Genomic DNA, 18,272 nt, shown 5'->3' on the forward strand with positions numbered 1-18,272 from the left:
CTTGCGTATTTTACCTTGGGGGAAGAGTGCCCAATAATCATAACATATGGCGACTTGAAATCGCGCGCAGCGCGCAAAATTTTTGAAGAAGTTGCCTAAATTTTTGAAAAATACTCTATAATTTATGCTATTTCACCAAAAAATTTGGGGCTCTCTTCGAGCTCGCCCCCGCCCAATTGGGGGGTTTGGGGTGCGGCAGTTACGGCCCTGGGTATTAGTTACTTTGAAACATAATTCATCTTCGGCTATATACGAATCCAAATTAGGTAGTCTACTAGATGATATCACAAATTCGGCCGCAGGGGTTAATAGCTCGGGCTGTGCCAAACAAAATGACTAATATCACCACAAACAGGTCAATCTGCAACAGTAGGCTATATTCAGTTGACCTTGATATAAGGAATATTTCACGTGGATGTTAAGACAGTCTCATTCGTAAAAGAGACTCAAACGCATCACCAAACTGTTCTCTACTGTTTAAACCAGAGTGTAAAAAGGAAACAGTTAGCCTAAAAAAACTTGGCTAACTGTCAAGTATAGGAGTGTAAGTAGTCTAAAACCATGACCACTTGATTAAGTAGTGCAAATTGGCAAGACCTACTTTGACTCCGAAAAAGTAGAATCACTTAGTTACTGGACACCTCTGGATGAAGTTATCTGAGAATCATATAATAGTTATGTTAGTATAGTAACGAATGCTTCGAATATACGCAGTTACGTACTCAAGCCTAAGCCGACCGCCATGTTTACGTTTCAGGCATTCCATCTTATGGTAGTGGTCCTGGATATGGACAGGGTGCGGGAATGGGCTATGGTCCGGGATACGGTGGCGCTTCTGGTGGTTATGGATATGGGAGTTGCCAGGGATTTTGCGGATCAGTTACGGGATCGTGTTCCTGCCAGGCGGCCTGTCTAAATTCGAATACCTGCTGCAGTGATTTCAGTCTGCACTGTGAGTTCCTTACTGTTATACGCTGTACTTCGTAGGGAATTATATGGAAGCTTGACTCTGGAATTCCGGCCTGTGAAACGTTTGTCTTGACCCCTCATGGCCAATCGCAGCAGCTGGGCTATGAGTTGAAAAAGCCTAGTGCAAAAACGGTCTGTGGTACTTTTAGTTAGCAGGAAAACACGGCAACTCAACGGGTGTAATATCGATCGCCAAGAGTGATCAAGTCGTACCAACGTCAAGTTGATCATGTATCTCCGTTGGACATTGTCCAGAGCTCGAAGAGCGTTGTCAAGAAATGACCAGTTTTCAAGACTTCATAGCTTTCAGTCAGTGCATTTCAAAAACATCTGTTTCCAGAACGTTTCTCTGAACTGATGTGTAAACAATTGGGTCACAACCCAATTTCCGATTTGAAAATGTTCCACTAAAAAAGGCCAGCACTATCGCTCAAACCTAACCACGTCCCATTTGGGAAGCTGCTTCCTGAAAAAGTCAGGACCTCGTGGCCTCCAGAAAAAAGGTTGAACCTTGTATATCCCTGAAACGAGGGTTGCATACAAAACAATCATCAACTTGAAACAAACATTTGTTAAATCGCCATTGTTTAAAACAAGTTTTTTATTGTTTCATTTGATTTTTTGTAACCATGACTTCACGAATCTTTATTTGTGACGTCACAACGAATTGACATTGCCAAGTCATAATTTAGGGAGAATATGACTCTTTAGAGCAGTGGTTCCCAACGTGGGCGATATCGCCCCCCAGGGGGCGATTTGGCGGTCCAGGGGGGCGAAAATAACGAAGGGGGCGATAGGGGGGCGAAAACGGACGAAGGGGGCGATAGGGGGGCGATGGCACGGTAAGACGGCTATATTGGAGTCGGGACCGTAACTACCGCACCCCAAACCCCCCAATTGGGGGTGGGGGCCCAAACTCGAATGAGGCCTAAATTACTTCGTGAATTAACATAAATTGTGGAGTAATTTCTTAGTAATTCACGCAACTTTTTCGAAAAATTTTCGCGCTGCTCGCGATTTTATATTTTCTTATATCTTGACTTTGGGATACCCATCCCCCAACAAAATTACGCAGGATTTATGGAAATGGGAGACTTCGGTGTCAGCCATTACTGCACCACCACGCACCAAGACATATTAAGTTTGAGGCCATGTAACATGCGACTCTGAGAAGTGTGCCAGAACGATCAGCAGCGAGAAGACCTTGGCCGAAAAGGAATGCCCTTGTGCTGACCGAAAACTTCGACATATATACATATATGTTTAATTGTCCATAGGTGCCTCATTGGCTGGAGTCGAATGTTCCTGCCCTGGTGACCTTAACCCTACAGGACAAATGCTATCCCGCAAAGTAAAAATTATTTACCAATTTGAAATCATGTGCGTCTTTTAGTTTGGTACGTTTTGACGAGTTCCATACCTTCTGACATAGCAGATATAGGAGGTCTCGAGATAGCAACATGTAACGAAGTCAATATAACAACGATTCCGCCTAATTTCGGGGCCAAAGCGAACAACGTGATGGGAGTCGGTTTATCACCCAATGGGAACCCAAGACCAAAGTTTTTTTGGGGAGGGCCTGACGAAGTGTTGTTTCGGTCCTGCCAACGGGTATACACCCGAAGATGTTTAATTATTATTTAGGGCTGTCCTACCTTTTCCAACACACCACACTCAGCTCTACCGGTAAATCTGATTACGTGAGCAGAAAGAGGATGAAAAAATTGATAGCAATGTATATGCAATTCCCGACCATACTGACCGATTCAAACGTGAATTCTATAAATTTGTGGCTCTTCGCGCGTTTAGGCGAAATACGGTGACTCACCAAACAGTACATGTCTTAGGGTATAGCTGATATGTAGCGAAAAAAAAAACACTGGCTGACAGGGGGTCTGAGGTGGTTTATCACCCTATGGGGACAAAGACCAACGTTTTAGGGGGGTGACAAAGTGCTGTTTTTTGGTTCCCAATATTTGGGGGGCGATGATCGGTGTGGAGCTTCAAAAGGGGGCGATGAGTCGAAAAAGGTTGGGAACCACTGCTTTAGAGGCTTTCGACTCCTGTCAAAAATATCTTTAACCAGCACTACATCATCAGACCACCCATTCCATACCAATGATCTATATCTACGTGCAAGAACTGTTGAACCGACAACGATTACGAGGGTTCCACCAACCATTCCATATCAAATATAAAGCGTACGAATCGTCGGTAGGGTCATACTACATGTTTTTGCGAAAGAATTTACACAATTATGGCATAATTATACCACGGTGAAAAAAAATAATTTTAAAGGCATCTTTTAAAACACCATTTGTTCAATATGCAGCCCAACCTGAAACACTGATATTGTCTCGTCTATAGTGAATTCCTTAACGACGCTGCTTTTGAAACATCCACATTTCTTGCGATCGGGGTGTGGGGATAATTGTGGGATGTCCCCAAAGACGAGTAATTGTCTTTACTGTTATCGCCCTCTCTCTCTCGAATATACTCTAAAGAAAGCCCCATTGTGAGACCTACTTCTTATTCAGGTGCTCTGCAACCAGTTGTGCAACCAGTTCAACAAATGGTTCCAGGATTACCCTATTACGGTTAAACTTTTCAAGAGAAGTTCATCGGAAGAATCTGGAGAGCTTTTCAATATGAATATCTATATATTTGTTCTAATTATTTCATGTATATGTTATGCGATGCCCCTTCTTCCACTTACACAGGAAACATAGAAACAAAAAGATACCTCATTAACCGGAAATGATCTGTATCTGTTGATGAAAATAAGGATTGGACGAAGTTCAGTATCGCTACAGATTAAATTATGATGGAAACCTTAATCGTTTGTCTAATGATTTGTACGAAATATATATGGTTCTGGAAGTGAATTAACATTATCTGTGCCCGCGTATTAACCAATGGCTGTTGTTCGTCAATGTGAGACAGAGCGAGAGGGTTTATTAGGCTGCAGCTACATATGGAACGATTACTGTCTCAGTGTAATCGATTGTGATTACGATTACAGCAACGTCCCCAAATATTCGATCATGATTAGGCCTACATGGAAAGTAATGACGATGAACTCACATTGGAAGACAATATAAGAATTGAGATGAGACTTAATTATGAGCGAACATACTTTTGAGAATTGTTATGTTTCACATTGCTTACTCTCATTTTTCGTTCTGGTTACTACCCAAACAAATAATGGCGGATTAACGATCGCCCTGGTTAGTCTGCGGTTAGTTTCCGCTGATGGTTGAGGTCGTACGAGTGCTTGTGATTTTAAACTTGTCGGTTGTGATGTTGCTGGTTTTATTTAGATTGTATCCAAGGTAGTATGTGTGCTTTTGTGAGAGTGCTTTTATAGGCAGTTCTCAAGTTTTGTGGCGAATAGTGTAGCATAGGATTTACCATATTTTCGTTGGTCAAAATCCGGGCGCTCTTTAGCGCTTACTAGTTGAGCGTCAACCACCGTTGAAACTGCATCGACAATATACATGAAATATATTTCTTCTTTTTTTAAATTATAGTTGTATTTAGCTTTATGCACCGTATCGCTACAGAGAGATCTTCTACGTAATCTGAGTTCTTTGGTCCGGAGCGCATGCTCGTGGAGGCTTAAAATCAAAGTACACTGTTGCTTTTTTCCTCCCGAAGTGAAATTAAATGTAAATGGCATATTCACGATCTACCGTAATTTTGGTGTGTGAGAGAGAGAGAGTCAGTCTTCATTTTCATCCAACCAAAATACATAAACAGACGACAATGATGGCGGTACAGAAAATATGCATGCACATTGCACAGTATTAGGTTCCAGATAGGAATGATTGATACGACCGTGAAGGTCAACTAGTCTGATCACACCCGCATCAAACAGGTACACTTCTTGTCTCCATACGGTCTGGCTGTAGCATACAATAATAGCGAATATCGTTATTGCAGTGGGGTAAACAAAAGTTAAGAACCACTGTGCCAAAGCAAAACAATCATTTGCATTCCATATGATGCGGTCGAATTCTTATGTGTGGAAACCTTGTAGGCCTACCTCTTAGTATGTAGCAGGACGAACACAGCTCTCTGCGCCGTCCGCTCAGCTCTGACATACGCCTGCACGGCATTGATAGTGACTGCAACATCCATTTCATTCGCACATGATTTGTTCCGACCTGGTGTGCTTGGATGGGGCACAATGATATCCAAAGGCAGATTTCACAAAATATAGAAAAACAGAAGAGTGCATAGAAGCAAGATCGTCACCTACACACTCCCTTACAAACATCCCTTGCAGTGTCAGGAGGACGTTAAGCTGATTTTACGACTCCTTATAATCATGAGACGCGACAAAGCAGCGAACAAACGGTCTTCGTTCAAGTTTCATTGCGAATCCAAACTTCGGGAAGTAAATCATAACTGATCTAGGAAACCTGCTAGTCCATCCTTGTCGCCAGTGGTTTTCAGTTTCTTGCCAACTGATGCGGTGTTTAATTTTTAGTATGCTACTGTCTCATTTCCCCTACCGCTTGTCCCATTGTGTCCCGCCTAACGCGCCGTAGCCTAAGACCGGAAGTTTTATTTGGCGTGTCGTAAATACTGCCAAACAAATTATTACAGTACTTTACGAACATAGATTACGAAAATATAAATTTTACTCTGCTCACGGCCATTTTGTGAATGAAATCTGTCTATAATATTGGTTCTTCCATACATTACTATCAAATTTTGATCCTCTCTCCAGCGACATGATCATAGTAAGCGGTAGAGCTGGAACGGATGATGACTTCGAAAATGCAGGGAACGTAATTGTACATCGTAAAGTCATGTCATGTAACACGGGTATGACTGTTTATAAACCTAAATGCCGTTATGCACCAGCAGGTTGCACATCCGGTTGCATCCGGTTGCACAACCCATTTATGATCGCGACTCCATTTCTAATTTGAAAATATTCAGTAGCCCAATCTCAAAATTTGATAAGATGATTACTGAAAACCGATCAGCAATCAGCATCTTTGCCCAGACTTACTCACGGCCTATTTCGGAAGCTGATAACCACGTTCAACATCTTATAGCTTGTTGCACCCAGATAAGTGCATTGAGTGAAGGGACAGATACATTGCTTCCTTGTTGTTAAAATGGAGGTGTCGGATCACACTTCCCTAAGGAAGCGGGTCCGACCGGAAGACGAGAACTTTTGCGATAGCGATGAGAGCTGCAGTACAGATGCTAAGATTCCTGCCAGACACTATGCGCCACCTTCGTCGTCCAACAGTGCTGAAAATGTAGCTAGTGGTGCGCCGTGCTCCGATGGAAATAATTTGAAGGTTTTGGTGACCGGTACAAATAGGCCGTTAAGGCAATATCACCCCACCGCAGTCAACAGTGCAATATTTCACCTTGTTGGTAGTTCGGAAAGCATTCGCATGCTTAACTCTGGCGATCTGCTTACATCTTGCGTTAATGTTAAGCAAGTAAAAAAACTCCTGGAATGCGATAAGCTTACCCACGCAAAGACTAACATCCCGATTAAGGCATCCGTTTTCTTACCCAAACCCCCAACATCTAGGGCTGTGATCTGGGACGTGCCCATAGAGATATCAGATGACGAATTGCTGGACGGGTTCCAAAAGTACAAGGTTTCATATGTCAAACGATTTCGTAGGAAGACAGACGAAGGCTTTGAACCCTGCCAATCAGTTCTTTTAAATTTTGCTAGCACTACAGTCCCCCGGTTTCTGACATTCGCCTATCTCCGATTCCAAACCCGACCGTACAACCCACCACCGACCAGATGCTACAACTGCAACCGTTTCGGCCTTACAGCGACGAAATGCCGTGGAAAACATAGCTGTACCAAATGTGGGGGATCAGATCATAAGTCCAGCAACTGTAAAAATTTAGTACAATGTCTCAATTGCAACAAACCGCATAGTGCAGCATACGCAGGCTGCCCTAACTACAAGGAAGAAGCGCGGATACAAATAATTAAAGAACGCAATCAGGTTTCCTACTCCGAGGCGAAAGAAACCCTACTACTAGGCGAAAATCCTAGCCCGATTACGCCAGATGTAGAGCTCGCTAGTAATAACGTTCCAAGCCGAGACCTCGCGTACTCGCAAGTGCTTAGACATAGTAGAAGGAATACATCGCGCATTACGACACCAGCCCCAAACGACGCAGACCTACGCTTCTTCGTGCCTCGTAATAACCAACGTTTCGATAATGAGCCGATATCCCGAGAACCCTAGGCTTACCATATTTCGGAAATGAAAAAAGAGGACACTTTTTCAGAAATTTCAGACATGCAAAACTGGAGAAGAATTCTCAAAAACCGGTAAGTTTTTCCCACTTCATGATCGGTTGACTAAAAAGAAAAAAAAAGGTCATCTCTTCCGCTCAGAGCTCAAAATCACGTTTTTCACTCCACATTGCTGGGTGGATGACTAAAAAAAAAAGGTCTTCTTTTCGCTCAGAGCTGAAATCACCGCTTTTCCCTCCGAAATGACCGCCGGAGCTTCACTTCTGCGCTAATTTGCGGCATATCACTCGCAATTTCCTCTAAATCTGACCTAAATTTTCAAAAAAGAGGACAAAATCTCAAAAAAGAGGACAAAAGGGCGTCCTCCGAGGACACTTTCAAAAAAGTAAAAAAAGAGGACAAATCCTCTTAAAAGAGGACGTATGGTAAGCCTAGAGAACCCCCAGTCGGAGTCCGTAGCACCTCCAACATAGCTGCATCAATAGCACAACTCGATCCAATTCGCCTACTTGCGCTTGTTGCGGAAATCGTACAACTTACTGTCACAGCATGCAAAGACGGGAATAGCAATGTATTTAGCCTAGTCGCGGAAGTTTCCTCCAAATACCTGGGGTACACAGTTGAGAGTGCAACCCTTAAATCAGTCTCTGACACTTGCAACAACCGTTGTCAGTCCTCTGTTCCGTCTGCATCAGAACAGCCTTCAGCTTGACCCAATCGCTGAACCTGATGCAATGGAACTGTCGCGGTATCTATCGAAAATTCCATGAACTCAAACATTATCTCGCGACGCTAGAAGCGAAACCTGACGTTATAATTCTGCAGGAGACGCATCTTGTTGAAAGGTACTCTCCTAGGATACATGGCTATACCATATATCGGCAAGACAAAACTCTTCACTCCGGTGGGTTATGCATTTTTGTCGTTGAAACTCTCTCATCAAGTCTTCTTTTTACAAAACAATCCAAACTCGAAGTTCTCGCGGTGAAGGTTTGCAATATTACCATCTGCAATGTCTACATACCCCCAGACTGCGTTGAACCGATGCGATCTGCAGTTTTTCGATAATTTATTGTCAAGGGCCATTATATGCGGTGATTTCAACGCTCACCACACGTCGTGGAGCCCCATGAACAACCAACGCGGAACGCTGCTTTATGATGTTATGGACCATCATAGCATGGTGTTACTAAATTCTGGATCTCCTACCAGACTCAACATCTCAACTAGTGCGGTGAATCGCTGGTCCCTTATCGATTTAACACTGGTCTCTAGAGATATTGCGGCAAAATGCCTGACTACGGTATCAGAGCGACTTCTTGGGAGCGATCATCTTGTCGATTTCACCACCTACAACGATAGGATCCTTCGCAGAATACCAAGACCGTCAAGATGGATATTTAATATAGCAGACTGGCCGACACTTTCGAGACTTGTTAACGACCAACTATGCTCACATGACCTTCGAGATTTCAATGCCGAAAGGTTGAACGAAACCATTACAAAATTCCTGCTCGCCTCTGCTGAGGAAACAATACCGCGTCTGAAGACCCCCGAAAAGAACCCCGTGCCTTGGTGGACTGCAACGTGTCAAAGAGCAATCCGTCGTAAAAAAGCAGCTTTTCAGAAAATGAAGCGGACATTCTCCACAGCAGACGTGTTACAGTTCAAGAAGATGAGAGCAGAATGCCGAAAAACGATCTTGGCAGCAAAACGCACATGTTGGGAGGAATTCTGTGCATCCTTGAACGAGCACTCGGGTTTTAAAAAGGTATGGAATGTGGTAAGGTCAATCTCTGGTCAAACTGCATCTCGAGCAATCACACATATCGTTGACAATAATATCACTATTTCGGACGACTATGAAAAAGCTAATGTATTCGGCAGACTCTTTCGTGATGTCAGCAGCTCCGATCACTACACAGAGGCATTCCGGTCTCACCAAATGCGTGATAGCATGATTCAGCCTATTTTATCCTCTTCTACTGCGGATCCAATTAATATTCCTTTCAGCCGGGAAGAAATGATGTCCGCAATTGCTTCACGTGGTAAAACGTCTCCCGGCGGTGACTCAATTTGCTATCAAATGCTGAAAAATTTATCTCAGAACTCGCTCACTGATCTTCTTGCGTTATTCAACAGATCGTGGGACAAAAGTGAAATACCCGAATCCTGGAAGCGATCAGTTGTCGTCCCCATCCTGAAAAGTGGAAAAATTAAGTCTCAAACCAAGTCGTATAGGCCAATCTCATTAACTAGTCACATTTGTAAAATAATGGAAACCATGATTGTGTACAGGTTGAAGTGGTACGTTGAATCGAACAATCTATTATCTCCCAGTCAATCCGGTTTTCGTCAACGTCGGAGCACTCTCGATCACATTCTGCGTCTCCACGATACCGCCTACAAAGCGATCAACAACCAGAGATCAGTTGTTTCCGTCTTCGTCGATTTCCAGAGTGCATACGATATGGTATGGAGAAAAGGTTTGTTGCATAAACTTTCCCAGATGGGAATACGAGGTAACATGCTTTTGTGGATTGAAAACTTTCTGACGGAGCGGGTGTTTCAAGTGCGAGTTGGAAACTCTCTTTCGGCAGATTATACCCTTGAAAATGGCTTGCCTCAGGGTTGTGTGATTAGCCCGATTCTGTTTTCGATTATGATTAATGATCTACCACAGATTATTAAATGTGACCATGCGATGTATGCAGACGATGTTGCTGTTTGGGATAGTGGATTGTCTATCCCGTCACTGGTTGAAAATGTGCAAATATCTCTCAACGCCATACACGACTGGTGCCAAAAGTTGGGCTTCATTATTTCGGAATCCAAGACTGTGGCTATGATATTCTCTCGCAAACGCAATTTCCCCCAGGTGTCCTTGCATCTCGGAGGCAAATCCATTTCAGTGCAAGATATGGTGAGGTATTTAGGAGTGACTTTCGACAAAACATTGTCCTACAAATACCACATCGACAAGATCGTCGATAAATGTAGCAAACGACTCAACCTTATTCGAATTCTTACAGGGACGGCATGGGGCGCTGGTAAAAGATCCCTCTTGATGCTATATAGAGCACTGATACGTCCTGTCATAGAGTATGGGATGGTAGCATACTTCTTTGCCCCGAAGTGTCACCTTGCGAAAGTCCAAACTATCCCGAACCGTGCACTACGTCTCTAATGTGGGGCGATGCGAAGCTCACCTATATGCGCGCTACAAGCTGCTTGTAATGAGATGCCGCTTAGTCTTCGTCATATCCAGCTGTGTCTCAACCTCCGTTGTAAATTGCAAACGGTGCCATCGATGATTCCGTACCATGAACAGCTCATTGAAGGAACTTGGCACGAGATTTACCATCTAACAAACCCCAACTTCCGAACATTTAATATAATCACACAGATACCCTCACTGCGAGAACTGAAACTGCAGACCAAACCAACCTCTTTTCCCGCCCCGTGGACCGCGCCGTGTCCAAACGTCGATCTCGAACTTTGCGAGACTATATCGAAGTGCTCCACGCCCCCAGTTATCCTATCTGATAGCCTGGATTTCATTTTTGAAAAATACGCAGGTTTCCTAACGATGTACACTGACGGGTCCAAGACTGAGAACGGTGTTGGCTACGGCCTGTTCATTCCCGCCCACTCCGTTCAATTATCCAAAGCGTTACCGAATGCATATTCCAGTTATTCCGCCGAATTGAGCGCCATTCTTCATGCTTTGAAGTGGATTACAGAACATGGCTCATCGTACTCTCGGTATATCATCCTGTCAGATTGTCTCGGTGCCCTCAAATCCATTTCAAATGTATCGCGAACAGAGCTACCGTGCAGCACCAACGCTATTTTACTAAATATTTTCGAATCCTTACTTCAGGTCACCAATCAGTGCCTCCATGTAACTCTGGCTTGGATCCCAGGACACAGTAGGATCCCGGGAAATAGCCAAGCCGATGAACTTGCTAGGACGGCATCGTTATGCCCTCCTCCAACCGATGCAGCGACAGTGTCACTACCAGAAGCCAAAACCGCAATCAGATCACTGTGTGTTGACCAGGGCTTTGGAGCAGCCGTAAATTTAAACTGCTCCAGCTCCGGCGCTTTCTTCTATCATACATTAGCTCCGGCTCCAGCTCCGGAGCCGCATTATTACCACTGCTCCGGCTCCAGCTCCGGCTCCGGCTCTGAAATTATCGAATGGGCCTGTCTATATCAGGGGTGGCCAACCTGCGGGCCAAATGTGGCCCGCGAGATGGTTTTGCGTGGCCAGCGAGGTAATTTCCTATTATATTATCGAAAATGAATTGCTCAAATTGTGAACTTGCAATGCCAACAAAAAATTACAAGTCTGGCTGCGACACTTGGGATGTTGATGACTAAAATATCAGTTCCGAGGCATTGGCAGATCCAGGGTCCAGTCACATTTTCAGTAAATCGTAGTACATTACAATAAACTAAAATAGTAGTGAAATTTTTCTTCACGCTTCGCGTTTATAATTATCACACGATTTCTTGCTTGGTAGCCTACCCCTACTGAAAATGGAAAAAACGCCTAATTTACCCGATTGAGTTTAACTTATTTCGCAATTACGGGAGAAAGTCTTTTCGCGTTCGCGCTCGCATAAAGATCGTCGACGGTGAAATATAGGCACAAAATCATTGTCGCATATGATCGGAGACCTTCGATATCGATGTGGCCAAACGCCGAATAGTCGTGTCCTTGCAAACTGAGCCTAGCGGGCGGTATACAGTAGACCCGCAATATACTCAAGTAATAAAATTATTGACCTAGTTTATTTATAAACTTTGAATATTTTTACCCATTTGGCGCGGCTAGTGGAATGCGCACTCGTTCGTCAATCGCATGTGCCCCTTTAGCCGAAAAGGTTCGCCATTCTTAGTCTATATAGATTACTAATCTACCCCTAGGTTAGTTATCTATAGTAATCTAGAGTCGGTCAGCCGTCAGTAACATCCGATGTAGCAACAACGACATAGGTGCCGGCGTGCTGGCTTGTGACGTCATACTTGTCAGTTGTCGATAACATCATAGTTGCACTAGAACGCACTTTACTCTATATGTCATTGCTGTGCACAGCATTAAAATTCAGGCCTGCTGTTCAATTACGATAAATCAGCAGATGTGGTTGTTGCATATATAATAGCATCTTATGAAATGCGTCGGAGCCGGAGCTACTCCTCAAATAACTGGCTCCAGCTCCGGCTCCGGCTCCGGCTGAATTTTATTTAGAGCTCCGGCTCCTGCTCCAGCTCCGGCGAAAATGCACTGCTCCGGGGCTCCGGCTCCGGCTCCAAAGCCCTGGTGTTGACCTCTGGCAAGACCGATACCGTTCTTCGGACACCGGGTCGCACTACCGTCAATTCCGAGAATCAATCCTCGCGCCTGCGCCGATGCTCTCTAATCGTCTATTCGACTCCATCATGTTCCGGCTCCGCACTGGACACTGCAAGCTGAAGAGTCATCTGTTCAAAATCGGTTGTGTTCCCTCCCCCCTTTGTGAACGTTGTCACGTACCTGAAACGGTGTACCATTTTGTTATTGTATGTCCGAAATATCAATTTTATCGCAGATTTCTGCGCGACGAGTGTACTAGGCTCAATCTTCATTTTACTCTGTTTCAAGTGTTGTCTAACCCAGCCTTATCGCCCGCTGTTGCTGAATTTGTTCTATCAAGTGGTAGATACATCTGAGTGCCGTTGTCATGCTGAGTGCCTTGTTCTTGAATTTTCCTGAGTACCTTTTTCTTGAATTTTTCCTAATCTTATTTGCGTCCGTGGCACACAAGACCTTAACAGGTGATAAGTGCCACTGAAAACCTTTATTAATAATAACAATAAGACACCCATTTTGGCCTAGGCGATGTAAAGAGGAGGCATGCACGCTGAATGAAAAGGAAAGGAATAGTATAGAACGGGGGTTCTCAACCTGGGGGGCGCGGGAGGCTCTCAGGGGGGGCGCGAGAAATTGACGAAGTCTGTATAAATTGTGACTAAAAATGTGTTTCGCAACCATTCTGAAAAGACGATTGTTGAAGATTAAACTTTTTTCGTATTCTATAAATCTTGCCAATCTCAAACTCCAGCAGTCGCGCTCAACGGAGTATAGGCTGACTCAACTTCATTTTGGCAAATTTTTGATATTCTTTGAAGATTTAGAGCAATTCCTACGTGCAACTCATTCATTACTTTATAGCTTTGGCAGTAGCCTATATCTCGGTGCGCTAGGTAGCTGTTGTTGATAGATAGCGAACTGCACTGCCTAAGACAGACTTGGACGCAATATGCGTTACCCGGTTTCGCCCTGCATTAGGCTATAATTCAACTCAATTTAATTCATTTCCAAAACTGATCAAATTTAGCACGGTAGCACTGAACGATGCCGTGCTCTCTGTAGTCACTACCAGCATCATGATTAGTCTCAGTGCAACCTACCTTGAAATTAATAGATGTACCGTTCAATGTCTTTTTTTGTTATTTTCGAACAAGTTTGGGGAAATTTGTCAGCAATGTAAAAGACTCAACATCTGGAATGCGGATTCAAAATTGGCGTAAGATATACCTTATGTATACTATTAGATCAGGGGTGGGCAACCTGCGCCAGTAGGCCTACGGCCGAATGCGGCCGTAGAAGGGAATTTGTGCGGCCGTCGACGCCTAATTTAATTAGTACGTGTTGGCGGCCGCAAGCATGCAAACTGCATTTACGAATTCACTCCCGAATTTTCGAGAGATTACATTTAATCTTGAAATTTTCTCGCGCTCCGCGCAATTCATCAAGACTCCATTTTTCGATTTTAATGCAGTAGCGCCCTTCTTAAACTGAGCCGGAATGGGAATCGTCAAGAAATAACAATTCATTCGCGGCTCTGAAAAATTTTCGCGCTCCGCGCGACAATATGCGCTTTCAGCAACTATTCAGGACATTGCCACTCGCGACTTCAGTGCCTACAATAGGCCGTTGTGAAAAGTAGAATAGTCCGTAGTTCACCGGGAATGGATATGGATACTTTACCATAGGTATTTAGCGTCCAGGTCGTTCATTGCGGCTATGCCCTGGAATGCGGCTACATACGTGATCGAAATGTGGTCGTGATTAGCAAGATGGTTGTCCACCTTTGTACTAGCTGATGTGCTCTTTTTGACATGACGATAAATGCAAGCCGTCAGGGGGGGCGCGATTTTCTTTACCATCGCCAAGGGGGGCGCGTGTCAAAAAAGGTTGAGAACCGCTGGTATAGAAGAAAGCATGCAACAAAAATGGGGTGGCGTGTCACGGAACGCGAGATCGATTGGTCAGGTCGTGGTCCGGTAATCTTGCGGCCTACTAGTATTCATTTAGTAGTACATTGTATTTCGACTTGAATGTGGATGTAATTGCTCGTCGACTGTCGGATGGCCACCGGGACACTGTTCCACGCGTCAGGTCCGGCATATTTGATAGGGCGATGATATTTTCGGTCAATCATATGATATTTGGACGACATGGACGCGCGTGTGTTCGTGATGTACTTGTGCGCTTTTGATTCCGAGGTAAAGAAGACATTGAAATATTCGGGGCAATGACCGCAGTGTCCTGGGAGGACGCCTAAATGTCCTTTTTTGGGGGGAATTTATCCACTTTACTACAGAAAATGTTAAAAAGCGATCGAGTTGGCAAGACAATCAAAAGAAAAATGCGACGTGACGGGTAATTTGGGAGTAGAGATGGGAAAGCTTTTTTATTCAACACAGTACTATTGTCGAAAATTTAAAAATCCCCAGTTTTCTTTTCCGGTACTAAAGCTTTCAGAATTTTTGAAAATTGTCCTCTTTTACAGATCTCAGAATATGATGGGAACCCTGGTTTACATCCCATGCAATGCACCTTGTGGAGCGTGATTGAAGAATGGAGACGCATTGAGATGCAAAGCTCATCCGAGTCTCTATAATATCCAGCAGAGGAGGCCACGATCCGGTTCAGTAGCCGGAGTGGGAGCATGATTTTGAATTTTATTTGAAAATCGTTTTTTTTTTCACTAGAATTTAACAAATTAGCAGGATTTTTTCAGACTCTGTCATGGATATCCAGATTCGAAATTTACCAGTCGGATTTTTTAAATTACCAGCCGGACCCGGATGGATTCGGATTCTAAATATTAGGAATCCGATCATCTCCGTCCTACAGGGTTGGTTCGATTATGTTCACAATAAGAGCAATTTTGTTCACAATAAGAACAGTCTCATGTTCACAATAAGAGCAGTCATGTTCACAATAAGAGCAGTCTCATGTTCACAATAAGAGCAGTCGTTGTATTCACAATAACATCAGTCGCAGCACCACCATATCCCCCGGACACGATGTCCGAGTGGCAACATAGTCCGAACACAACCCAAACATGATGTCCGAACACCCCCAGACACGATGTCCGAACCCCCCAGACACGCCCCAGACACGATGTCCGAGTGTACACGCAGTCCGAACACACCCCAGACACGATGTCCGAACGCCCCCCCCCCCCCCCCCCCAGACACGATGTCCGAGTGTCAACGCAGTCCGAACACACTCCTGACATGATGTCCAAACACCCCCAGACATGATGTCCGAGTGTTAACGCAGTCCGAACACACCCCAGACACGATGTCTGAACGCCCCTTCCCCAGACACACCCCAGACAATCCCCAGACATGATGTCCAAACACCCCCAGACATGAGGTCCAGAGTGTCAATGCAGTCCGAAGATACCCCAGACATGATAATACAATAAGAACAGCCATGTTCACAAATACTCGACTGATTTTATCGCATCACGTCATTTGTGAAACAACTGACAAAGAATATAAGCTCGACTGGCACCTGAACAGAGCTATCTCGCGAAACACTATCGCCGTCGCGAAATCTTCACAGCTGATAGTTGTCGCTCTGCTGCAAACAAAATATCGAAAAATGCATTTCTAGACAACAAAATCTGGATTGGACAAAACAAATAGTGTTCCGACACCTGAAACACCGTACCTCAAAATCTTGATGTCTCTCTTGATCAAACAGTTATTTTAGAAAGTAATAGGACAGTCCTATATGTTGCTAAACTGTAAACAAGTGTGTGCAACTCATCTTGAAGAAATCTCAAAACTATACGATACGCTCAACTATACAGTCAAGAATATTAAAAGTTATTCACGAAAAATATTCTAAATTTTTCAATCTATTCACTGTGTCAAGGAATGGCTTTCAAATACGTATAGCCTTTAGTTAAGCCTAGCATCACACCAATTTTCAGAGATATCCAAGTGGCGCAAGGTGTCCAACGGGCCCGATACGCTCGGCTGCACGGTCATTGAAATTCAAATTTATTCACGAAAAGTATTCGAAAATTTTCAAACTATAACCTGTGTCAAGGAATGGCTTTCAAATACGTATAGCCTTTAGTTAAGCCTAGCATCACACCAATTTTCAGAGATATCCAAGTGGCGCAAGGTGTCCAACGGGCCCGATACGCTCGGCTGCACAGTCATTGAAATTCAAATTTATTCACGAAAAATATTCTAAATTTTTCAATCTATTCACTGTGTCAAGGAATGGCTTTCGAATACGTATAACTTACAGTCAAGCCTAGCATCACACCAATTTTCAGAGATATCCAAGTGGCGCAAGGTGTCCAACGGGCCCGATACGCTCGGCTGCACAGTCATTGAAATTCAAATTTATTCACGAAAAATATTCTAAATTTTTCAATCTATTCACTGTGTCAAGGAATGGCTTTCAAATACGTATAACTTACAGTCAAGCCTAGCATCACACCAATTTTCAGAGATATCCAAGTGGCGCAAGGTGTCCAACGGGCCCGATACGCTCGGCTGCACAGTCATTGAAATTCAAATTTATTCACGAAAAATATTCTAAATTTTTCAATCTATTGACTGTGTCAAGGAATGGCTTTCAAATACGTATAGCTTACAGTCAAGCCTAGCATCACACCAATTTTCAGAGATATCCAAGTGGCGCAAGGTGTCCAACGGGCCCGATACGCTCGGCTACACAGTCATTGAAATTCAAATTTATTCACGAAAAATATTCTAAATTTTTCAATCTATTCACTGTGTCAAGGAATGGCTTTCAAATACGTATAGCCTTTAGTTAAGCCTAGCATCACACCAATTTTCAGAGATATCCAAGTGGCGCAAGGTGTCCAACGGGCCCGATACGTCTGACTGCTCATTGTGCTCAGTGATAAAAATTCAAATTTATTCACGAAAAGTATTCGAAAATTTTCAAACTATAACCTGTGTCAAGGAATGGCTTTCAAATACGTATAGCCTTTAGTTAAGCCTAGCATCACACCAATTTTCAGAGATATCCAAGTGGCGCAAGGTGTCCAACGGGCCCGATACGCTCGGCTGCACAGTCATTGAAATTCAAATTTATTCACGAAAAATATTCTAAATTTTTCAATCTATTCACTGTGTCAAGGAATGGCTTTCAAATACGTATAGCCTTTAGTTAAGCCTAGCATCACACCAATTTTCAGAGATATCCAAGTGGCGCAAGGTGTCCAACGGGCCCAATAAGCTCGACTGAACAATCATTGAAATTCAAATTTATTCGCGAAAAATATTCGAAAATTTTAAACTATAACCTGTGTTAAGGAATGGCTTTCAAATACGTATAGTCTATCGTTAGGCCTAGCATCACACCAGTTTTCAGCGATATCCAAGTGGCGCACTGTAGCCAACCAATTATTAATAGCAGTGAATGGTATTAAATGGAAAATAATAGTGAAATAATAATAAAATTGTGTTTTTTACAAATGTATGTATCCATCAAACTGGATACGGCGGTATGAAATATCGACAAAAACGAAATTGAATGATACGAACATTCAAACAATAGCAAAACAATAAAATATTAAATAATAATAAATAATGAAATTATGTAAATGAATAATTTCAAATGCCTATAGCACACAGTACCATTACAGAGTACCATAACACCAATTGTCAGTGATATCAAAGTGGTGCAAGGTGTCCAGATGCGCGCCATGAA

General features: G+C 43.5%; 1 protein-coding gene across 8 annotated transcripts in view; it reads left to right on the forward strand.

The window, feature by feature from the left end:
- LOC145434449 (uncharacterized) overlaps nt 1–3,863 on the forward strand; it is a 60,626-nt gene extending 56,763 nt beyond the window's left edge. For all 8 annotated transcript variants that reach the window (XM_080311803.1, XM_080311807.1, XM_080311805.1 and 5 more), the window contains 2 exons: nt 758–952; nt 3,507–3,863. In XM_080311803.1, the coding sequence (XP_080167929.1) occupies nt 758–952; nt 3,507–3,571 (260 nt within the window). In that variant the 3' untranslated portion in view covers nt 3,572–3,863. The remainder of the gene's footprint in view (nt 1–757; nt 953–3,506) is intronic.
- Nucleotides 3,864–18,272: the final 14,409 nt, after the last annotated feature.

This window comes from Botryllus schlosseri, chromosome 2 (assembly GCF_051294905.1).
Source record: "Botryllus schlosseri isolate E-star chromosome 2, Bs_hap1, whole genome shotgun sequence".
NCBI lineage: Eukaryota > Metazoa > Chordata > Ascidiacea > Stolidobranchia > Styelidae > Botryllus > Botryllus schlosseri.